The sequence below is a fragment of the Aphelocoma coerulescens genome, chromosome 6 (assembly GCF_041296385.1).
Source record: "Aphelocoma coerulescens isolate FSJ_1873_10779 chromosome 6, UR_Acoe_1.0, whole genome shotgun sequence".
NCBI classification, from domain to species: Eukaryota; Metazoa; Chordata; class Aves; order Passeriformes; family Corvidae; genus Aphelocoma; species Aphelocoma coerulescens.
In genome coordinates, this window is record NC_091020.1 from 16,749,791 (window position 1) to 16,774,063 (window position 24,273).

The 24,273-nt window shown below is 41.0% G+C and overlaps 1 protein-coding gene across 50 annotated transcripts in view; it reads left to right on the forward strand.

Annotated features, from left to right (window-relative positions):
- Positions 1-24,273, forward strand: part of SORBS1 (sorbin and SH3 domain containing 1) — a 74,985-nt gene that overhangs the window by 10,133 nt on the left and 40,579 nt on the right. For 23 of the 50 annotated variants that reach the window (XM_069019425.1, XM_069019427.1, XM_069019429.1 and 20 more), the window contains exons 4-15: positions 1,589-1,684; positions 4,629-4,748; positions 6,237-6,263; positions 6,439-6,554; positions 8,740-9,540; positions 10,119-10,490; positions 13,438-13,579; positions 18,574-18,603; positions 19,791-19,966; positions 20,727-20,790; positions 21,921-21,995; positions 22,319-22,381. In XM_069019425.1, coding sequence (XP_068875526.1) covers positions 1,589-1,684; positions 4,629-4,748; positions 6,237-6,263; positions 6,439-6,554; positions 8,740-9,540; positions 10,119-10,490; positions 13,438-13,579; positions 18,574-18,603; positions 19,791-19,966; positions 20,727-20,790; positions 21,921-21,995; positions 22,319-22,381 — 2,082 coding nt within the window. The remainder of the gene's footprint in view (positions 1-1,588; positions 1,685-4,628; positions 4,749-6,236; positions 6,264-6,438; positions 6,555-8,739; positions 9,541-10,118; positions 10,491-13,437; positions 13,580-18,573; positions 18,604-19,790; positions 19,967-20,726; positions 20,791-21,920; positions 21,996-22,318; positions 22,382-24,273) is intronic. The other 27 variants (XM_069019424.1, XM_069019435.1, XM_069019436.1 and 24 more) reach the window with 13 other exon arrangements.

Genomic DNA, 24,273 nt, shown 5'->3' on the forward strand with positions numbered 1-24,273 from the left:
ATTAAAGGGCAGGAACTAACCATTTAGGTGATGAAAAAAAATCTAAACAAACCAGTCTTCATGTTAACATCAGCAGGTTTGCAGTGTGCTTTATAGCTTTCAGTTTAGTATGGTGACTGTGTCTGTTTTGGCAGGATGAAAGTATGTGGGTATGGGTTGCTTTTCTGTTGGTTTAATTTCCTTTCTTTTCCTTTGATGCCTTTTTATAGTGGTTAGTATTTTGACTGCATTGTGGATGGATGAATTCAGTCAGTTTCAAAGCAGAACAGAATCAGGATTGTTTCCTAAACCACAGGCTGTTTGATTTGGGATTTGTTGTATTCATAGGGTCTCTGCTCAGGAAGAAATATAGAAAACAGGGTTTGATTTGGGTTCCTCTTTTATAAAAAAAAATTAAACAATCCTATCAAATTAAAAACTAATGATTTTATGAGGTTTGAAAAAATTCTGTCAAGCTTTTTGCCCATTTTTTTGCTTGAGACTCCTTTTCTAGGTTGTGAAGTCTGTGCTTTTCAGTTTTGCCGTGTATCAGAAAGATCTGCCACAAGAGGGGGTGTACACACCACCCTGCTGTCAATGCCTCCCTCAAGCTGGCCCAGTGCTCAGTGTTAGTGTGTAAAGTATTAGAAATGTGGTTCCTCTTACTCCTGATTTTACAGGCATGAAAGAGATGGCATGGAATATGAGGAGACATCTGTCATTTTCCAGCTAATAACATACAGGAAGCAGGTTTTAAAGAAGAAAATCCTGGCTCTGCAGAAATCAAGAACACTGGTAGAAATTATTCTGGTAGAGTCATGATATACAAGATGTTTATCTTGGCAGCTCCTGTTGAGCTTCCCCTCTGAATAGTACTGCCGTTTTCACAACGACCCCTCTTTGTACCCATTGATTTGGACAGTTTTGTAACAATTGCTAGAATTTTGCATGGTGCTATATATGGTTTTCCCCAATGTTACCACATTTAGTATAATTAGTGTGCTAGCTGATGAAGTCAGGTAGAAATCTCTTCAATTTCCTGTTTATATGGATGGATTTTTTCTCTGAAGTAGCTATATGGATGCTACCCTTTGGCATGGGACCTTTTTCAAGATTATTTCACTTCCTTGTGTTGTTGCACTTGTAAAAATGAGTGATAAAATTCAGAATTCATGTAATGTAGCTAGTTTAGTGTTCTTCTCTCAACCTTTCAGTATTTGGGTTTTTTTGCTTTATTTTGTTTTACTGAACCGTATTAATGTCTTACTTAACATTTTTATTTTTGCATGTAGTGTACCTCAGTTTAAATGATTACACTAAAATTTTTCGATGGCTTCTAAAAGCTAATGCTTCCAGATTCTTTTTGCCTGCACCATAGTGGCAATCAGCAGTTAGTCCATTCAGTAAGCAGTTCTGTATGCTGCATAAAACAGACACATCCTGAATTAGGGCAAACGAATGGATATTTTTAACAGTTGCATCATTGCTGCTTTTGTATTTGAAATTTCCTGCTATTGTGTCTCCAAGTACGTTAGAGAATTTTGTGGCATGCTTCCCAAATTCTGTTCTTTCCTTTTTGGATGTGCCATTTACACTTTTGTGTTTGCAGCTGTTGATGTCCCTTTATGTACACGTTCTATTTCTGCCGTTAAAATAATCCCTGTGAAGAAAGTGAAAAGTTCTCCTCACCTAGTGCTGCCTACAGGTATCTTCTTCCTTCCTCCCCTGCCATGCATTAGTTAGTGATCATTTTCTCTCTGCTTCACCCATATGCTGTGGCTAATTCTCAGCTTCATGTTCCTCTCACTCCTCCCAGAGCTGCAGATTTCATCAGTAGGTAATGCAGTTAACTCTTGATGGCACCATACACTGTTCTCAATTATGCTGCTCTTCTGCAGACTGTGTCTACTTGAATCTGGGATCATTGTAAGCTCTTTTACTAATGCTTGATTGTGAAAAATATTATTATTATAGACTCATTTTGAACCAAACTCCTGAAGAACCAAAGAATGTTTCCTGCATATCTTTGGTCTGTATGAAAACAAATGGTTCAAGCATAGTTCAACATTGGTGGCATGGTTTTGTTTTTCTGTACAGGCACTGAACTTAATCCACATGTGAAGAAGTAAGGATGTTAGGCTGTCACGCCCTCCCCAAGCACATGTTCCCCACTAGAAGTACAAGATTATTCTTGTACTTTGCTGGATTTGGACAGTCAGACTAGTGTAGCTGATACCTCTTGTCTCTCCTAATCTGTCACACATGTACTTTGTTGGACTAGTACAGTGCTAATGTCCTGTTTATTACTATCTGCTGGATTTCTATACTGAGAGATTCAGATTCTTGTTTTCTGTCATTTCACCTAAACTGTGAGGGAATTCATCACTCTAGGCATTTTTTTTCATCTCCCAAGGTGAGAACATCTGGCAAGATTTGATTTTCAAATATTTTCAAAGCATTTTAATTTTTTTGAGTTCAGAGCATTTTTTTTCTGGCTCTTCTTATTTTGGTTCAGTATGCAGGTTTAACCTCTTGTATGGAAAATAAAAAGAATGCATTGATTCCCAAATTTGATTCGCCTCCCATATAATGAAGATTGTTTTTACATGTCACACATGTTGAGCTCTGTTTCCATTTCTCTCCAGTGCCTGTGAAGCAAATGTAGACATGGGGTTGTAGGAGGGCAGCTACCCTGCACTCTTTGTGGATGTTTATATCAGGCCCAGTGACTCCCAACATCGTGTCCATGCTTTACAGTTACAGCACTCTTAGAACTGGAGTCTCAGAGCTTAAATCTTTGTCCTGTGGTTTGAAAGTGAGTCCATAGAGTCCTTGGGTTGTATGTTGTGCCGTGTGGATGGGAATGATAGCCAGAACTGCATTCTTGGGCAAAAGGAATCCTGACCCTACCTGAATCATGCAAAAATCAGTCAGAGAAGTCGACTTCTATTTCACCAGGAATGTGGGTGACCTTAAGTTGTGATCAGTTGTGGTATATTTAAGGATCAAACAGCTTTTGATACATCTGGGTGGAAAGTCTTTCCCCTCACAGAGGCTGCCTCAATTAGCTAAAGGCTAAACTATAGGAAAGTATCCTCTGACTTCTTACTTACTCCATCTTTTTTGTAGTCCTAAGTATGGGTCTGAAACTGTACTTTTTGTGAAATCCCTGAAGCATTGGAAGCCCATGTAAAGGCTTGAACAGTGGAGATGCCAGCACAGAGGGCTTTCAGTGAGAGCCAGGAGTTTGGCATTCATTGAATTTTTCCTCTTACTACTGTTGTCCATCTGGCATATTGATTTTTCTCCATATTGTGGCCACACTGGCCATGGTTTGCAACCTTAGCCAAGGTGTTACCATGGTCTGTAAGTGCTGTACTGGTATGGATTTGATGGGGCATTACCTTGCTGAAATCAGCCAGGGAATACTGATCTGCACAGACATGGGCTGTTGCCTGGACAATAAACAACAGTCTTTGCCCCCTCTGTCCAGTCTGAAAGCATAATTTTTGTTACAATAGCAGTTTCTAGAGAGGAGCTGCATCCTTCCCCATGCAGAGATAGCATGATCCTCAACCCATAAAAATAAAAATTATTGTGTTGTCCCTTGTGTAATGCATGCGCTCAGTACCTCTTCACGCTCCCTGTGCAGTCATGGTAGGGCTGATACCTCTACGTAGGTAAGTGAAGTCTGATGGCAGCTGCAGGGCCACTAATGGTGCATGAGGAGAGGAGGTGATGTGTCCTTCTATGGAAGTAACCTAGAGAAACAAGACACTTTTTAGGCTTATTATTTCCAGAGGTATCTTAAAGGAAACAACTCTTCAGAAGGGTTTTAAGTAGGGGGAGAAAGATAGATAGCTTTGAAGTACTGGCTTGTCACTACTTAATAGGACGACAGGAGGAGAAAACCCAAATCATGGCCTGAAATACACAAAGGTAAGCCTGCACAGAAGTTGTGCTGAACTGTGCCTCAGCAAGGATGCTGGCACGATCTGGTATCTGGCTCACAGGTTGATCTGAATAGGCATATGTTAAATCTCCATCTGATTTTCAGGATTTGGCTTCCTGTGTTAGAAGGTGCAACACTGCCATGAAATGAGGAGATGGCAGGGAGGTGGCTTGCAGTGCCTTGCCTTTAAATCATATGCAGCATCATTACAAGATTTTATCTTCCAGTGGTCATAAGTATTTTTTTTTTTTCCCCTTCTTTCAGTCCTCCACAAAAGGCATTTTTAAGCTTTGGCACACAAAGTGTGTGCATTATGCCACTGGGACATCCCTATAGAAGAGCCACAGGTGTAATGGTAGATTGTCCTTGCTAGCACAATGTCTCTGTACAAAGTAGAACAAAAAAAGCAAATGGACCTGTGATATTTGGTTCAAACACTCATTTTTTCCCCCTACTTTCTTCGCTCTGTTGCACCAACTCAGAACTTAACTGCTACATTCATTGATTACATGAATATAAAACTGCTTTTATTTCTCAGTGCTTTAAATACAGAGCTATTCTTCATCTGCACAAACATTACTAGATTGATTCACCTGGAGGCAGACATGCTAAAATTACTCTAGAGCTCTGATGGCTCCTGATAGCTTTGCATCATCCCTTTCTATGTGTTTCTTCTGTGCATGTGCATTTCCTGTAGAAATGGACCCCACGAAAGTCTGCAGTGGAAAAGGAGCTGTAACCCTCCGGGCAACTCCATCCTATGAAGGGAATCGGAATATCACTTCACCATGTCCTCAGGATGTTGAGCAACCTGAAAGTAAGTGGTAGAAGGTTAACTGGAATCTTTCACTCACAGTAGTCTCAAGACAGGTCAGTCCAGGGTCTTGAGCTTACTTTATAACTATGGTTTAAAGCCCAGAATTCCAGAGTATAGTTCGAAACCTCTTGCAAGGACCAGACCAGTAGAGAGACTGACTCCTAGTGCAGTTTTCATGACCACTCAGTTATTGACTTAAGTTTGTCAGGAGCACCAAAACTCTCAGTTCTTTTCTTTCTTCCCCTCCCCCCCACCGGTGCCCCCGGCTTGCCTATGTCACCTCCTTTTATCCCAGGCATGAGGTGGAACAGAAAGAAGCTGAGGGTGCTACTGCCACTGCAGCATTCAGCTGGGTTGTCAAGGAAGCGGGGATAGCGTCCCCCAGACAGCGCCGCCACAGAGCTCTGCTGTCTTTCAATAGCAGACGTGTAATTACTTAATTGTAGGAGACAGGCAAAGCATAACAAACCTGGCCAGTGTCGTGGGTCTGGCAAAGAGAGTGAAATCCCAAAGGCAAGATGCCGTTAAGGGGGAGGGGTAAAACTTGCTCTTGAAAGCAAAGCATGCATCGTTTCTGACTGTATTGTTCAAGAAAGGGCAATTCCATTAATTCTAGCCCTAATGTGCCACTTTCGGCTCTGTCTTCTCCTGTTCTGCTCCACCCGTGACCTACTCTCTCTTTATGCTTGCCTTTCTCTATTTCTTCACTCCTACCCCCTACTGTTGCCTCTCTCCTTTCTGTTGATGGCTTCATAAATTTCTAACAGCTTGAATGGCAATAGGTCCATTACTATGGAAATCAGCTCATTAATACTTTTTGCTTACTCTCTCAATCACTTCATGGAATGTACTTTGGAGCTGCAAGAGATTTTGCATATAACTTAAACAGCAAAATAGGTACAGGGTGGGGAGGAGCCCAGTGGGAAGCGGGTAAATATGTGATGAGACCACTGCACATAGCTGCAGGGACTGTGTTGTAAAGTGATGTTATATCTTATAGCTCCCTTCATGCACTAAGTCTGCAAAACTTGATCTATTTGTTGGTAATCCTTTATCTCAGTCACATATAGTGATATTGTTAAGGATAGATATGTCTTCATAATCTGAATACAGGGTCCCTACATTTCCAGTAATTTGTGGTGTCTGGATGTCAAGCTGCAGCTTTAGAAAGTAGCTAGCTGGGCAGCCTTTTTGCCTCTGAAATAAGAATGTCAATGAACAATTGTTTCTTCATTGCTCTGAATGAATTGCCTTGTGTTTACAAAGGTCAGAAACAAGGAGGACATCATGTTTAGGGTTGGTCTCTATGGTAATTACACAGCCCTGTCAGAAAGCATTTTATGTGTGAAATGAAGTAGCTTGACTCTTAACTTCAATTGGTACATGTTTTCTGGAAATGTAATGGTTTATTTTTTTCCCCCTTTCTTTTCCTCTATGCCTATCCTCCACCCCTATCTTCTCTGTCCTTCCTTTCTGTGAAACACTTAGGTCTGGAGCCAGAAAACTCAGAAACAGGTATAAACATTGGCTGCTTCTGTTGTTACTTCTGTTGCTTTATTGGAACTATTTCTTGTTGCCTGGGGGAAAAAAAGAGAAAGAAGGGGAAAAAGGAAGAAAAGAGTCCTCTCCTTTCACTTATCCTGCAGCTGGAGGGAATCCTTTGTGATCTGAGTTTTCTTTCCCCTCGCAGATGATTGGAGGTCATCGTCTAACACTGATGCCAATGGGGATGCCCAACCATCTTCTTTGGCTGCCAAGGGTTACAGGAGTGTGCGTCCAAACCTTTCTTCAGACAGCAAGCCACAGGTAAGTCTTTCTTCTGTGACCCTGAGGGTGATCATCTGGGTTCAAGCACTGGATTCATGATCAGGAGTCTTGGGTTGAACTCCAAACTTGGCTGCAGATGGGTAAGTTGCTGTGCCTCAGTTTTTTCTGTGTTTAAAATGGGGGTGACACTGATGTCAGCAAAGTGTTGTGGAGCTCGTGTATTGAGGCACACCACAGCGTTTCCTGGGTGAACAAAGGAGGAGGACAATGCAAGAAGAAAGGTGAAGTAATCATCTATAATTATTTTGTATTTTATGTTCGTTTATTTCCTAGAAATTGCTGCAGGCTGAAATCACAGTTGCACCCGACATTAAAAATAAAATATTGGGAAATGACTTTCAGTTTTAACACTGTAACTGATAGACTGCAACCAGGGAAAGGTTATTTGTACCTGAAGGTAAATTGTTGAAGTCAATCTGCTAAGAGAAGTGCAATGTCATCTTTTTTTTTTTTTTTTGAGTACTCAGTCTGCACAGAAGCAGTCTGAAAGCTGGTAAGGAAACCCTTCATTGGAAACTGAATTATTGTGAGGAACAGAGTCCCTTTAAAGCCCAGTCCCCTATCAGTGTGACTGCTCCCATCATCAGGATCCCTTTAGCAATGCTACAGACCAGGCACCTTAGGTGAAAGTGGAAGACGGAACAGCTCCAATGAAGGTGTGGGAAGGAGCAGCACCCTAAAGAGAGACCCATTTCTGCTCAATACTTACAGCTGTCCTGTAGTCCTTTCCTGATCTTGTTGATGAACAGAGAGAGCACTGGTGCACATAATACTTGTTACAGAAATCCCCAGAACTACTGTTCACGCTGAGCTGAAATGGAAGAAACTCCAAAAGGAGTTCAGAGGCAGAAGCCCTTCAGAACAGCACTTACCAACCCATTTATCCACTCCCTTGTGCTTCAGGGAAGGGAGAGAGGGGCAGCGTGAGGGCAGCAGATTTAGGAACAGCAGCTGTAATTTTATGAAACTTTTCTACATCTATATCCATGTAACAAGAATAAGTGCTTGCCACAACTTGTCATATGTGGATGACTTTTGAAGGACATCTCTTTCCAGATTTGAATGTTGCAAGCTGTTAAGGCATCTTCATTCTCTGGTTTCAGCATTTTTAGAAATAGTTTAGGCAGCCTTTGCCCATAAAGATATGAAAACAGGGTGTGGTAAAACCTACTTTCACAGTCTCCAAAGGGTTAATTTGCAAAAATGCAGGGAGCTGCTGTTTGCCAGGTAAGTATTCTCTTCTTTCCAGTAGATCATAGTTTTCAGCTACTGGCAACAAAGCAATAAATAAAATGAAACCTCTGTATTGTTATTTTATCTCAAAACAGTTTGGCTTTCAGAAAATATTCACTGTAATTGGAGTTGCAGTAGGCAGGCAATTTAGAATTAGCAAGCTATATGTTGCCAAGTACCAAAACCAGTAAAGCTTTTTTTGATTATTTACTTGGTGATCTTGATTCTGGAGGCAAATTCTGATGATCTCAGTTCCTCAAGAAACATTATTCTGGTCTTCCTGAAAGCATTTTCAGGATAGAAAAATCCTAAAGAGAATTGAAGAGCTGGCCTTTAGAATGAAGAAATGTTGGCTTAGCCAGCTGTGGTAGGCTACAGCACTCGCATGATGTCTGCTTTTGTTAGCACTGGTGAAACTTGGCAATGTTCACTTTTCAGCAGTGCACTCAAGATGCAGAGATGGCCTAGAGCTCTGAATTTGGCTTTGCAGTTCAAATGTCCTCAGTGCTAGGAAGTGTTTAGTTACGCAAGCATGAGCCTGAATTTAGTTTGCCATGATGTTAAATCTTGACTGAGGCTTTCCCAGGGGCATGGTGGGTGTTGCTATGCAAGCCTCTTAAAACAATACAGTAGTGAGAATTACTGAGTGCAGAGAGAGAAACATGTAGGCAGGGACTTGAGGGCTGGGTTAAGTTTGTGTGCTGCAGTGAGCTGTGCTAAGAAAGAACGTGTGAGACAGCGTATGTGAGTGAGTTCTGCACTGGCCTTCCAGATACTGTATTTGCTTTTTATTCTTGCTGTATTAAAACCTGCTTAACCCACGTCTAATGATCAAATTCATTCTCAGAATTTAATTTTTTTTCCTTCCTTTTTCCTTTCATTTGATGCTGCTTCCTTTCTCCTTCCTACCTTCTTGACTCTGCCTGATCAGGCCCTTGCTCCTCCCCGTCCTCCTCTTCCCAAAGAAGAAAGCTTTGCATGGCGTCCTCGCACTGACACTAAAGCGACCAACCTGTTGCCAGTGCCCATCATGGACTGTGTGTACCTGAATACACCCAAGCCTTATACGCAGCGTGCATCACCAAGCACCAGTGCACGCTGTTATTTGTCATCACCTACCCCCTATGGGGCCAGTGGGAAGCAAGGCTTGCCGGCAGGGCATTCTCCCTCTTCAGGCCCCAAAGATGAGGTGCATGCTGGGCAGCCACTCTTGGAAAGTCACTCCTCATCGGGTGCATCATCCGTACAACGCAACCCTGACAGGGCAGATCCCAGTAGTAAGTCTGGAATGAATTCCAGTCATGAGACGAAGGCGGATAAAAAGGTCACCAAACTATATGTAGCTTGTTTATCTAACAGCACTTGCTCGGGCGCATCTCAAAATTCCACTGGCACCACACATGACCCAGCAGCCAGCACCAGTTTGGGCGCTGAGCTCATTCAGGCACCAGCCACCAACATTGTTTCCTCTGTAACAGACACTGAAAAGTCTCTTCCTGCTGCTCCTCCTCCTCCTATTCCTCCCAGGCCGTACTTTTACATTGTCCTCAGCAAAGATGCAGTTAGTTATGGTGCGGGCCAGCCCTCCCGGACTCAGTCATCACCTCCGCAAGCTGTGAGGGACAGAGTGCTCGAGCCCCAGAGCACAACTGCCACAGAGGACAGGATGAGAAAAGAGCCTTACCTTACTCAGCAGCGACAGCCACCATACAAGGCAATGGGACGCAGCATGGTACATGTTTTCTCCATAACCTTGTTTTCTTCCAGCCGAGTGAACAGTCCTTTAATTCATTACAATGTTCCCTTAATGCTTTATTCTCCTCCTACCTAATTTCTCAGCACTTGTTGTGCTACCCTGAGTCTTGTGGTCTTCTACTTGATAATATTTAACACCCCATGCGTGTCCCCTCAACGTTGATCTGTGTGTTTGTGTGTGTGTGTGGTGTTTGTTGGGAGTTGGGTTGGGCTGGTGAGGATCTATTTTAGTGAGATGTGAAAGAAGCAAACTCTGTAATATGTAATGGTTAGAGCTTCTCAAGTGATGGCAAATGCTGAGCTGTTCTTTGGTTTGATTTAGCCTCACTACGCAGGACTGGAGAAGAGGGGTGGTGAGGGTGAATGAAGATTTTTGTGAAAACATGTTGTGTTCACAGAGGCCAGGGCTGCAAGCAGAAGTATGTCTCTTTAAGGAAAGAAGATCTGCTGGGGCTTTGTATCATTTTGGGTACATTCCTTGCATGACACAATATGGCTGCATTAGACTAAAGTACCGATCTCCCCCAATACATAACAACACCTTGTTTCCTACAGGATGCCACTGCCACCACCTCAGCTCAGCCTGGAGTTATAGTAGTCCCCCTCCTCCAGGTTAATCCAGACAGACAACAAGAAGGCAGCTCCAGCACTCCACCACCGCCTCTGGTTCCTTTTGGGCAAGGCTCCGTATTCCCTGAGATTGTTTCTCCTGGCTCACCCTTGACTTTTCCAACTCTAGACGATTTCATTCCCCCACATCTCCAGAAGGGCTCCCACCATAACCAAGCACCCTCCACATCTGGCACATTACCCTCTGTTTACCCGAAACTGCCATTCTTCTCATCACCACCTTCACTTGTCCCTCCAGTCACAGGGGCTTTGCACAGGGGCTTGAAGCCTGAAATCACTGGAGTCGTCTCACATACAGTAAGCTTGCCAAGTACCCTCCTCGCCCTTTTCCTAAATTTGTATTCCTGGATTAAAATTACTTTCTCCTTGCAATACTAAACTTGAGGGAGGAGTGATGACTCACTCCCTGCCAGCAGCATGACAACTGAAACCCTGTTTGCATCCTGTGCTAGTGCATGCAGTTTGCCTGCCTTGTGCAGCTTTGAACTTTCTTTTGACTTCTCGCAACATTTGACTGTCTCCCTTTGTGCCCGTTCTGCTGGGTGATGTACACCTTAAAAGTCTTCACAGGATTTGCTCAGAATAATGAATTCTGCATAAACGGAATAGCTGCAACTAACTGATCTCTTCAGGCTCTTTTTATAGCATCCTTAATTGTGTTTGAATAACATTTAAAGCAGAAAACAGCAGACCAGTTAAAGGTTAGGGCTGGCTTTCTGTTCCATTTGGAGCCACAAGACCATATGGTCTCCACACAAATCCCTGATAAAATCAGTGTAAGATTGCTGCCAGTATCCAATGACCTACAAGTTATAAGATCAGTTACTGCACTAAGAGTCTTCCAAGCATGGAGTTGCTATGCGGTAGATTAGGCAGAGAGTATCTCTTCATTTTGGAATTGCTTGTCTTTAAAAATTTTGAATAATTCAGTCCACAGGAGTTTGAACTTGGAATTTACCGTGTTCTTCTTGGGTTAGGTTTTGTTTCTCTTTAAGCTCATCGTTTATTTTAAAAAGTCCTTAGGGACAAGGAGGAAAAGTATCTCTCAGTTAAAATTGCAGAGGAGGCAAAAACTACCCTACCCTCCTCATACCGAAAGTCTTACAGCCACTTTTTTTTATGCTTGCTTATGAGGACAAGGAAGAAGTTCACCAGAAACTGGATTCTCTTGTGATGATGCTTGCTCTGTCCTTTGACTCTATAGGGATCTAGCAAACAGGCACGTGGGCTGAGGGAAAGAAAAATAACAACCAAGGATGATATTTTCAAAAGTTCTCAGCATTGGCCTTTCAACTTTTATTAAAATTGGTAGGGTTTTTATTGCAGAGAGCAGTGAATGAAAGTTTGGATTTGTTGTTTTGGTTTTACTTTGTTTTTTGTTTGGTGTTCTTTGTTTGTGTTTTGGATGGTTTTTTGGGTTGTTTTGTGGTTTGTTTTTTTTTTTTAATGGAGCCTATGTGCAGACTCTAGAAAAAAAATCAGGAGGTATCCAAGTCATAGAGGAGCAGTGGAAATTTTGTTGTACCTGACTTTCTTAAGATGAGAGTTTTGAAACATTTTTGGACATGCTCACTTCAGACATGTGGTCACAGAGCTGTTTTCCACAATGGTTTACAATGGTCTTTGTTCACCCTCTTTGGTGACTTCTTTGGGGCTGCTGAGCCTATCCTGATCCAGCATTCCTCCTCTTTGAGGGATTCTTATTTGTATTTTAGTTATCAAAGTGAAGGTCACGGCATATTCTCACACTTTCCCTGACTCTTCCTCCTTTTCTCTAATTGTATTGTTATTGTTATTATCACAGTCAGAAAGATGGGGCTGAGTCTGTCTCTTGGGTCTGCTTCTGAAGACCATTGGTTCTTTTCTGTCCCCATGAAATATCTATGGCCTGACCAGCTGCTGCTTGAAGCAAGATCACCTTTATCCAACAGAACAAGATTGTTCTTCCCCATTTCCCCTCAAGGTTGGAGAGGCTGTAGGTGCTTGTTCTGGTTATGGCCAACTGTCACTATGATTTGTCTGTGAGCTCTGGTGCCAGGCCTCACTTTGGCCCCTGTTCAGTCCCCTGCCTGATGCTGTAAGTTCTTTCATCTGATGCTGGTGTGTATGAAGGGCACTGAGTTGCAGTTGCACTTACGCAGAAAAGCTGGAAGTAGGGATTTTTCTGGAGCAATATTCTGTGCATATTTGGTTTTTTTTTAATAGTGATGAAAACCCCCTTGAATACTCAGCTGATTTTACAGATCACTGGCTTGCAGCATTTGAGTTTGACAGTGGAGCAGCAGGAATGCAGGAATTTAGTTTGCTGTCCCATATTCTCTTTGTTTGGATGCTCAGTCCCCATTAAGGATAATTGTGTGTCCAAATTCCTTAAGATGCTTTGAAAAATCTCAGTCTAAACTGATGCAGACACAGTCCTTAGTCATCATCCCTTCTTTATCTTAGCCACCCTACCACCAACAAAAGTCCAGTTTCCATGGACTGAGGTTTTTCAAAGGTGAACTAGTTTTCAAAGTCTCTCTGCTGACACAGCCTGTATTTCTACAGAGCAGCCAGAGCTGTGGTGGTATCAGAGGTGGCTTTGAAATAAGCAAATACTGGACCTGGATGCTTTAGGAGAGCAAGAGCAGCTTGCTATCTGTGCTCCAGTGGCAAAGCTGTCTTCCTTACTAGAGTCCTACTTTTTACCCTCTGTCAGTTTTGGGGCTTTTTCATGTCATTACTTTAATCAGGTAGGTATCACACTGTCTTCTGAGTGATGGTGCTAACTTAATTCCTTAGGACTTTTCTTACCAAACCAGATGCAGTAATACTGTTTCATTCCAGAACTGCATGAGTTTTGCATGTCTGACTTGCTGTGAAAGGAATACTCTTGGATCAAATGTTTGTGTGTGGATGTATCAGGGGAAAGATGTCTGCATCTTCCCCCCAGCCAGATTTGCTCATTTCTGACACCTTGTGTTTGCTCCAAAGAGTCTGCTAGATGAACTTAGTGCCCTATTTTGGTGTTGGAGTTGTGAAACCCAACACCAAGTAACTATAGTACTGCCTTAGCAAACTAATTTCATTAACAATGGGCAGGGTATGTACAAGGAGCCGGGTAATACTTGTGCTTATGCCTTTTTTACTAAAATTTGCTGTGATTATGCTTCTCATTCAGCCTAAAATGTTAGGGTTTTTTCCAGATTTTCCCAGTGTAGCAGCCTTCTGCATGCTGCTAATGACGTGTTGCTCTTCTTTTCAGGACCCAGGTCCTGTGCTAAATGAAGTGCCCCAGCCTGGCACTGACTATCCAACCTCCATCACTTCCATCAGCAAGTCTGCCTCTGCCTATCCTTCTACCACAATCGTCAATCCCACTATTGTCCTCTTGCAGCACAATCGAGGTAAGGAGACTTGCATATAGATAATTGTGGCTCAAAATGAGCAAGCAACATGTTAGGCTACAAGGAACTGGAGAATGTGTGTGCTGTGGATAACTAGGTCCAGACTACTAGGAACTAACAAAATTGTCTCAAAAAAGTCTCAGTGGCTGGAACATACAACAGGCAAGTGAAAGTGATGTTTTTTCTAATTAAAACCTGTGGATCAGAAGCTCTTTGAGGCTGGGCAGAGGTTTTTAACTGGGCTATGGACATATGAATAAGCTGGGTATTGCAAGGTAACAGCTGTCAGGTATCTTGTTGTGGTGAAAAGGGTGTATGCTCCCACATATCTGTAGACACAAGGAAACTTGAGGTGCCTTGAAAAGGTAATATGCTACTTCTCAGCTACTGCAGTGTGAAAGCAGCTGTATTTTCTGTTACAAATCTCTGTGGGAGAGATTTGACCTTGAATTCGTAGCATAATTTGCCCAATAGTAAATAATCTGCTTGGCCACAAGTTTGATCTTGGCAATTTGTTCCACTATCAGTAACTGGATCAACTCAAGCACATACTGCAGTAATCCTTGAGCTCTGGATTTGCATATGAGCAAAACAGCCTTGTTTGAGAACTCCCAGTAATCAAAGCCTTTCTCACAGAGCCTGAATGGATAGTTCCATCTCTTTACCTCTGGGTTTGGAGGGAAACTTTGCTTGTCCTTTTTAGTTCTCCTGATGGCTGGCATCACCACAGCCTCCCAGTTCCTTGTGCATCACTAAAGACTGTAGCTTGTAACAGGCCACAGAGATGCAGTCCAGTTTGCCTTGATTTCTAGTGGGCTTGGGAAACTCCAGGAATCTAGCCACTAGTGCTGTGGCTTACCTTTTGCAAAGAAAATAAATAAAATCAGATAATAGGGTCAAGGCCTGAACTCTCATTCTGTAGCCATTTTAATTACAGCATTGATGTGGTCCTTTGCAGTCCCTCATGGGATTTTTGTCAGTGCCTTTTAAAAATAGGCTTCAGTCTTTGATCCTGAAGATAGTGTTCTCACTGTAACTCACCAGATTAAAAGGGTAATGAGTGGATTATCTCCTCCTTTTTGCTAGCATCTGAAACAGCTTTGCTTATGTGCTCCTGAATGAGGATGTCTGGATTCCTCAGCTGCATCAAGAGGAGAAAATATGATTTGAGGCAGCCTTTTTAAATCTCAAAGCTTTTTGTTGACTTTCTCGAGATGGTATATGCTTTTGGTCATTTTTTTTCATCAAATTTGGAGTATTTCAGTGTATACAACACAAGGATATTTTCTCTCTGTAGAGTTTAAGAGCACAAGAGACAAAGTTGTATAATGTGATGATAACATGCACACTGGCTCTGAGAGAATTGATGTGAAATTATTCTATTTACTAATTACCTTCATGGTTTTGTCCTGTCTGAATATTGCTTTTGGCTATTAGCACTCATGATACTTTACCCTGATAGATTGAAGAGCCTTCTCTCATCATGTTTTCTTGTGATACAGATCATGGCTGCATATGCAATTTGATCGTGTCTGTGAAGTATATCATTCTAATCCCTGTTTTTCAGTCTATATTAGTCAAACTTGTAATTTACATGTATCATGTTGGTTTGACAAGGCATCTTAGTCACAAATTTGTATAGATTGACGCTGTTTGTGTCCGACCATGTATTTATTAGAAGATCCCATGTAAATCATTTTTATGGCATTATTGCTGACTTGACAGACAGGTGTCCCAACCATCAGACTAATGTTTTTCAAAGGTTGCCACAACATTTGCTCTCTTCCTTGTCCTGTAGAGTTTCCTATGTGTTCCAAGACATACTGAGGATGAATGGTCCAGTCTCCATAACTGCTCTCTTTAGAGCAGAAAACTATTCTAAAACTCTTAACTGTGGTTTATATGAACACGCTCATTTTTATCTGACCTCAGTTGTTGTTCTTCAGCATAGTCCTTAGTTACTGTTGTAGTGGAAAGTATTTCTCCATCAGGCAAAGTGAGACATCATACTTCTTTTTTTCTGCTTTTTTTTCAAATGCAGAATGGAAATAGTAATCAGGTGTGTCATCTTTCCTGCCCTTTTATTAACAGTTCCATCGTGCCTATTTTGTAAAAGAACAAGATCATTGCTAGGTTTCTGTTTATTCTTCTTGTGCCTCAAACCTGTTCTTGAGTCTGAGACATTCTGTTAATGCTTTTATTCCACTGTAATTTTCTTTCATTTCCCAGTATATGTTGCCTTCTTATAGGTGTACATTTCCCATCTTTTTATGTGTTGAGGGTTTCCTGCAGTTCCTTATGCTTCCATTCCTATCTAGGATTTATCCCAGCATAGCATTAAAATTTCGATCTGCTAACTTAGTATTCTTGAATGGTTCTCAGATCTTAATTATCTATTGAATTTCTGTCCTGGCTGACATGATTCGTATTTGGTTTCATATTTATGAACCTTATCTGCTCAAAACTAGGTTGCTCTCATGGCAAATAACAAATTGTTACTAGGTTATGTTCCACCTTCCCCTGAATGGTTGATTATGTTTGGTACTGAAATCAATTCCTTCATGTCAACATGATGTTTAGTAAAAATTCCTTTTGTGTGCTCTGAAACACCCTGTAAATTAGAAATTTCAAGGTCTTTTTAATGCAGGAAGTCTGAGGTCTCTAGTAGTTTAGTCTTCCAGATGGATAATGTGACTTTCTTTCTCGTCAGTGGATTATTGATTGCTTTTTAGGGAGTTAGTTCTCTTATTCTCTGAAGGGACTGTTGTACCAGACATCTCCTACTTATTACTATTACTTCTTACTATTTTGTGCTTTATTTGCTAGTTCATTGATCTGCATTTAAGACCCTTTGATTTGGAACTATCAGAGACTTAGAAACAGATGATGGCATTTGAAACACAGAAAGTACACTATATCCTTTTTTGTCTGCTTGATCTTAGTAAGTTGTGATGAAAGATCTCAGATGTTTTTCTCCTGGATTTCAGTAATATCAACTGAATAAAATTCATACTGATAAGCAAGTCATTTCAGATCCTCTTGTTTATTTCTAGCAAATTTTCTTTTCAATGCCTTTATTTTGCACTAAACATGTTCTTAATTACTTGGTTGTTCTTCCCCTTTTTTTTTTTTACTGGTTTCAAATCTTAGTCTCCTCCAGTGCTGCCTCTCCTGGGGGACCTCTGAAGGCATCTGTAATCATTCCTTCACTGTTCCCAGCAGTTTTATCCCTCTGCTTGACCCTTCCTCTGGGAAGCCTGCAAGTTTTTGGCCTTTTCTTACAGTCCCAGAACACAAGATATCAAGGGTGAAAGCCTCAGTTACCTGGTGTGTGTCAGGGGCTACAGTCTGGCTCAGGTCAAGCAGGAGAGTGAAACAGCAGACACCTCCTGCTTGTTCTGCTTCTATCCATCAGCTGCTCCCTTTCCTACACAGAGATAGAAGAGAAAAGGAGATCTTCCCTTCATGTAAAAAGTACATTTTGGTTTTTTCATGAAAAGTCTATTAATTCATGGTATTCTCTCCTCTGTGGAAAAGAGGAAAAAACTATCAGGCATTGACTCCTTAAGATACATGTTCTTGTCAAAAGAGTTCAGTGATTCAGCACAGTTCTCCTCTGTGAAGTGATGGCTGAAGCTGAGACCATTCTCATTTACATTTTTCCTCCCAAGTTTGAGATGGCCATTGTTGCATTTCTCACTTGCAGTTTCTCATAGTACAGCAACCTATTCCAGGAGGCCTGCTTACCCTGCAGCAGGTGGTTCCCATCTATTCTTCTGGCTCAGAGTGCTGACCCTTCCTCTTACCCAATGCGTGTAGGGGTTTTTTTCCTGTGTTGGCAGCTATTGTGTGAACATGATGAACACGAGCAGCCTGCCATCAGTGGTCAACAGAGCAGAGGGCTGGGGCTAAAGAGCAAAGTTCAGAGGTATTGATGAGGGAGCTACACTGAGGAGAAATACCAGTCTCCCTTGCTGAGAAGAGCCACTTAGTACAAATATCTAGTGAAGGTGGGTTCCTCTAGAAAACAGCACATACCTGGAGGTTTGTTACTACTGCAGACTTGCTGGGCAAGTGTTCTGTGCCACCCCAAAGCACACTTATTTCCCGTGCAGGCATTGCATGGCATGGTTTATCATTAATATATAACAGGTGTGTTTAATATATTAAAGTTTTTTAATCTTTGCTCTAACAATATGAGCTTTCAAAAGTGTTTGTACTTTTTATGTCATTAAAGTATTTTATTCTTTTCAAATGGCTTTCATGCTTTAAGGAAAACAGTTAATTGCTAGGGAGTAAAAAAAGCAGAGAACAGAGTGCTAAGCATTCTTGGTTTATTCCCAGCTGTGATTTGGGTAAGTCATTTGGGCGTCCTTTTATAAAGCACTAACTTGAGGGTGGTCAAACCTGCTGAGAGATACCACAAATATCCCAGTCTGGGAACTCATTAATGAAAAGCCTCTAACCAAGGGGACCGTTTTGAGAATCAAAGCCTTCAAGCTGTGTCTGTGCACAAATCACTGAATCTGTGGCTCAGTAATATGTGATGAGATTCAGCAAACATCAACAATGACTCGATCATTTCTTAATCCTTTTGAAATGCTACAGCAGTATTATTTCAAAATATACTTTATGGTAATGGTAACAGTTAGTTGTCAAGTTGCTTGACTCTGAATTTTTACTGGTTTTCAAATTGTCTCCTGTCCAATGTTTCATTCTCTGATGTTATGAAAAAAATGAAAATTTAAGTAAAAGTGCTCTTTTCAAATGTGTTGGTCACTGCATCATGAGATTTGTTATTCCATGAGGCTGCTGTGTGGAGAAGGGACTGTGGGCTGTCACTGTGGCAGGGTATTTGAAAACAGATTCTCTCCAGCAGCTGCTATCATTCTACAGCATATTTCTTGCCTGTCAGAAATGCAGCACCAGAGCACTTGCTGTTTATGTCTCACACATTTGTTCTGTATTTCTTTTTGTTTCTTCCTTTACCACAGAGCAGCAAAAAAGGCTTAGTAGCCTGGCAGGTATGATGTGAAAGGTCTACTACTCCCCAGCTGCTGCCTCTGCTGGAACAAAGCTGCTGCTTTGATAGCTTGTGGGGTACCTTTAGCAAACACACTGCCCAGGAACTGCAAAGAAATATACCAAACACCTAAATTACTCATGTGTTTGTCCTAAGTCATAAAATTTACCAACCTTTTAAACACAAATCCTTCAGTACTGAGTTTTGCAGGGCATAGTTGTGTTTGCTCAAGGTGCCAACAGATCAATGCTATGCACGAGCCTTTCCTCCGCTGTCTGCCCCTATCAGATTTCTACACTTTTAATGGCTTTGGGCAGGATGGTAATGTGCATGTGAATAAACGTGTCTTTCTCTCTTCAATGCATGCAGTGGTATAAAAATTATCAGATTTGCAAAAGTCTTGATGAGGCAGACTAAAATTGCAGGTGTTTCCTCTCCAGGAAATCCACATAGAAAAAGCCCTTGACTAAGGCTTGCTGTGCTACAGCTCTGCAGAGCAGAGTAGAGCTTCAGAGCAACCTGAAGTCCCTTGGTGATGCCTGCTGCTACCTCTGGGTGTCAGTTGGGCAGTGTCAAGGAATTCCAGTTTGGAAGCAAGGCAATCTGAAGAAATTAGTTACTTCCCTCCATCTTTATGCAGACTGCTGTACAATCATGTCCTATGTGTGCTTAAACAACATTTGTTGTTTACACACTCTGATTAGAGCATGGAAATGAATTGGAAACATCATATACCGTCTGCAACAAATGGAATTGTCAGATAGGTGAATGCAAGCTGTTGAAAAGTAGTGCACCACTACCACATACCATGTGCCTTTAGGCTGAAATCAGCAGAAAATGATGTACGGGAGACTGTATCACTGGTGCTTTTTGATGAAGACTGACATTGTAGAGTTACTAATTAGTTAAAAGAAACAATTCTTGATACCAAAATACTCCATTGTCTTATATGACAGATGAGACTGTAGTGAGATGTGTGATGGTAACTACCTGAGAGATGCTTGCCTGCTTTGGCTGGCACCAGGCATTTTCTTGGGAGATTTCCTTCAGTCTAGCTGCTAAGCACAGCCAGCAGTGACACAGTCTGTCTCATCAACTACTTGCTGGGATTTTTGCCTTAAAAGAGCGGAATATGGTGATGTTGTGAAATGCTGGCATGAGGTAAAAATCCCCCATTGTCATTTCCAGATTCAGTGCCAGACAGATTAGTTTCTGATAAAGTTGATTCAGCACTTCTACGGGACAAGCCGGTTCAGGAGACAGTGCCAAGTGAGAAGAGGGCGGTGGAAGAAAAGAGAAGCACTGTCAAGAGCCCTCACCACATGGCTGATACTTCTGTCGATGATATTGGGATTCCACTGAGGGTAAGACAACACTGAGCCTGTGGTTGATGCAAAAAACCTGGGCTAGGTTCTGCCTATGTTAGGACTGAGGGAACTCACTACAGCTGCGGAGATTTAAGGGAAGATTGAATTCTAGTTCCAGTATATTTTATGAAGAATTATTCTATTTGCTATGACCCGTTTCAGCTGCCTCCAGGAAAAGAAAATTAAAAATTAGTATTTCTTCTCACAGTATCTGAAAATTGTTTTCTGCTCTTCTGTTTCCTTCCCATCTAGCAGCTAAAGGAGAGTTTTGTCTCATTTTAGCCATCTTAGAGGCAGATACCTCTTTTATATGTGGTTACCTTCATTCAGTGTTCAAAGGAAATTATGAAAAGAATTATTAACCTGTTCTTACCCCTAGTGTCTGGAATGACTTAAACACTCAATGTTTCTAACTGTCCACTGAATACTTAGGAAATTGATATGTATGACTAAAATAGGCAAGATGTTTAATTTTAGATGTCAAACCAGATTAATATACAAAACATTTCATACAATCTGCAGTTCTACAGAGGTTACAGCCTGCCACTGCAAAGCTTGTTCATTATTATTTACTTGAGTGAAACCTCATATGAGATGATACATCTGAGTGAAATAATTCATATTTTGGAATATTAATATCATACAGCTTTCACATAGCAGAGTGTAAATTTTTTTCAATGCTGGAAGATTTGGAATAACTTTGAAGGCTGGTAAAGCCATTGTTGATTATTTCTATGTATATTTATTTTTCCAATAGAATACAGACAGATCAAAGGACTGGTACAAGACGATGTTCAAACAGATCCACAAGCTAAATAGAGGTACTGTAGCACAGATGGTTTTTATTTACTTTAAAAGAACCACCTTGATGACATTTTGTTTCATTCATATGAAGAGTTGTACTGAGTGTTAAATAAAAGCATTTTATGTTAATTAGTGTTTGCTCTGCACCACAGAACTCAACCAATGTATTTGAAATCTTTGAAGTCAAAGGTGAGAGAACAGTGAAGTCCAAAGAAAGGTCTGAGTTGTTCTGAAAGGTGAACATGAAATCGAGTATACTATTTGAGACCAGAAAAGCCAATAATAATTTCATACTTGGAGAAAATAGGTCCCTGAACTCCAGTTTTACCAGCTAACCCAATCCACACACTTTTAAAATACAGTAAGTTATCCCTGAAACATCTCTGTGCATAAGAAAAAACTTTTTATATTGTTAAGCTTTAATATCTGCACAACAAAGCATGATTTGAAGTTCGCTGAAACCAGTGGAAAGGTTTTCACTAATTTTTGGTGAATTCAAAATCTGAACTCTGCTTTTTCAAACCCCCTATCTTTCTCCTTTAAAAACCTAGAATTGTGGTGAGGACTTCCAAACATTCTAGTGGTGCACTCTCAAGGGATTCCCACCTTGGGGCACTTCTATGCCTGACTGCTGATGCATTCACATTTTTCTTCTGTGTGAGAAATGGCTGCAGTAGCATTTGCAAACTGAACCCTCTGAACAGCCTGACACTCAGGCAAGCGCAGCTCAGATCTGTGCTTCTGTAGCAAAATGTGGAGCATGCAAAACTGGAGCTGTATTTGCTGCTGCAGGTGCTGTCCTGATGAGCTTTATGCATAGATAAATGCTGTGCTGTAGCAGATGGAATGAGGAGGGGTTGAACTATTTCCTAATCCTGCTTCTCCTAACAGAAGTTCTTTAGCTCAGCTAGAGCCTATGCTAAGATGGAGGAGAATGAGTTCAGTCCCCTTGGCTTCCAGGAACTCTCATAAGGCCCAGACATGCAAGGCAGCAATGAACAAAGAGGCATTCTAGGTTGTGTCAAGCTAGAACATCAGCACTGAGGGACTGTTCTGCAGTCAGCTTGAATGGATTCTTGGCTCGCCCTTCTTCCCCGTTAAATCTGTCCTCTCTGTTCTTTTTTGCAAATCATGTTCCTCTCCTTAGACAATCCTGAAGAAAACCCTTATTGCCCTACCTACATATTTCCTGAACTTCCTGAAATCCAGCAAAAAACTGAAGGTACCAGAAGTTCAGTCAGAGTATCTGTTGTCTTGTGCTTTGAGTTAACTGTACTATAGTGCCCTAATAGTAACTAGATTCAGGTTCTAGCTTTCTGTTACACTGCCTGGAAATTCAGTTATGCCCAGTATACCTTCTTGTGTGATGCATAAAATAACTAAACCTTTGCTAATCTATTAATCTTTTTTTAAAGTCTGATACCATCTATCCTAGTGTTATTAAAGTAGGGAATAAAATCATATGGTGATAGAAGTTGGGGGATGAAGCATAACCTCCACTTCCTTGTGGATAGTCTCAAAATCCACTGCTTTTCTCTGCTGCAGAAGACAATCCTTATTCTCCTACATACCAGTTTCCTGCGTCTACTCCTAGTCCTATCTCTGAAGGTAATAATAAAGGTCCATATATATTTATCTGCACAAATGCTGCCTTATCCCTTTATTTTCTTCCCGGAGTTTTTTCTAGTTGCTGAGCATTATGCTGCCTCATAATGATTTGCTGCACTCTAAGCCTTGCCTTGACTGTATGATGCCTTTTTGGCTTTGCAGTGCTCCTCTGCCTTTGTAACTAGTATTTGACTAATGCTGCAAACTTGGGGTTTGCTTGGTTTTATGCGCTTATCAGTTGCGTGTGCAGTGATTATTTAACATGTCTAGATTGCTGACTTTACATGTAAAGATATGGTTTAACTGAGATTTCTCCCCCTCCTTTCAAATCAATAAATTTATTTGCTTCTGGTTTTTAACATTAACATAGTATTAGGACCAGACCCAGAATGTCACTGAAGCATATTGGTAAAAAGGCTGCTTGCTTCAGTGGGTTTTGGATCAGTCCCTCAGTGTAGTCTTTTAAAATAAAAATAACTTGGTAACATAGGTTCAGGGCTGGTCTTAGGTGCACTTGGCATATCTAGGCAAGGACAGAGTTTGGTCTCATCAGCACATCTTGCTACTTGAAATAACACTGTCTTTACCTTATCTCTTCATGTGCTCAGCAGATTCACTTCGTATTTAAATCAAAATACTTTGCAGTCATATTTCAGGCATGGTGAAATAGCATCTGTTGCAGTGATAATTGTGTGACTGTGCAAAATACTTATATATGAGAAATACTGGAATCTGCTGCACACATTGGGTGTACAGACATCTCCTGACTGGGAAGTTGTTGGTGACAGCCTTGTTGACCTGGTGCTTTGGTGACACTTTAGATCCTGCAATTTAGGAACTTGCCTACTTAGCCTGTGCCTCAAGCCAACCCTGGTGAGACTATTAATTAACCATTTTATTTAATGTTTGTTTTAAACATCTGGTGGGTATTGAGTAAGAAGAAAGCATGCAATATGAGCTGAGATGCTCGAAGAAGGCAGGGAAACTTAAGGTGCATTTCACTGTTAAAATGAATGTGGATGAAGTGTCATACAGGTATCTAAGACACTTGATAACTTCCTGGTGAAACATACTAGGTGAAGGGTCCTGCCTTGCAAATCGTAATGCAGGGTAAGTTATTTTCTCTTGGCAGAATGGTATGTGGGTATGGGTGAGAGAGAAACAGTTTCAGTAACTAATGGATAAAAGGGTTTTACAGAGAATGTTTCGTTGTTCATAATGAGGTTTGAAAATCTGTTTTACTCATCTGAACTAACATAGTTTGCAAACCCAATGATGATAATATATTAAAGAGTCTGTTTTCCCATAAATGTCTTCTATGCATTTAGAAATGTGCAAATGAAAGTAATATGCTGGTTTATATAGTTGAAATTTTATTGGACCAAACACTAATTTTTATTCTTAATATATTGGGATACATTGCTCTAATATTTGCTTGGATTCTTTTCTTGAGAAGAAATACAAAATATTTGATGCTGTAGATGAGTTGGAGGGGTTGGAGTACATGTGTCACCCCAAGACACATGTTTAGAAAACATTTCAAAGATAGGTACTCAGTGGCAGTGTTTATATAGAGATGGGTTGGAGCCTCACTTTCATACAATTAATGTCAGAATGGATTGATGCATAAGATCTCCTAGAAACATCAGGATTTGGGCTCTCTTCAAAAGCATATTCAGAGTTTCTAGAAACATACAGAATGTGTGCAATGCATGAAATGGAACCCAACCCTGCAGATTCTCTATCATCTAGAGAGAAACAGTCTCTCTTCTTTAAAGGAATCAGATTTTGAAGTTACAAACTTGTGATTTTCTGCTCTGTGAAGAAGAGTCCCATAGATAGAATGCAGCTTTGAGAAACAGGAGATATTTTAATGCTCAATGCTGATTTAC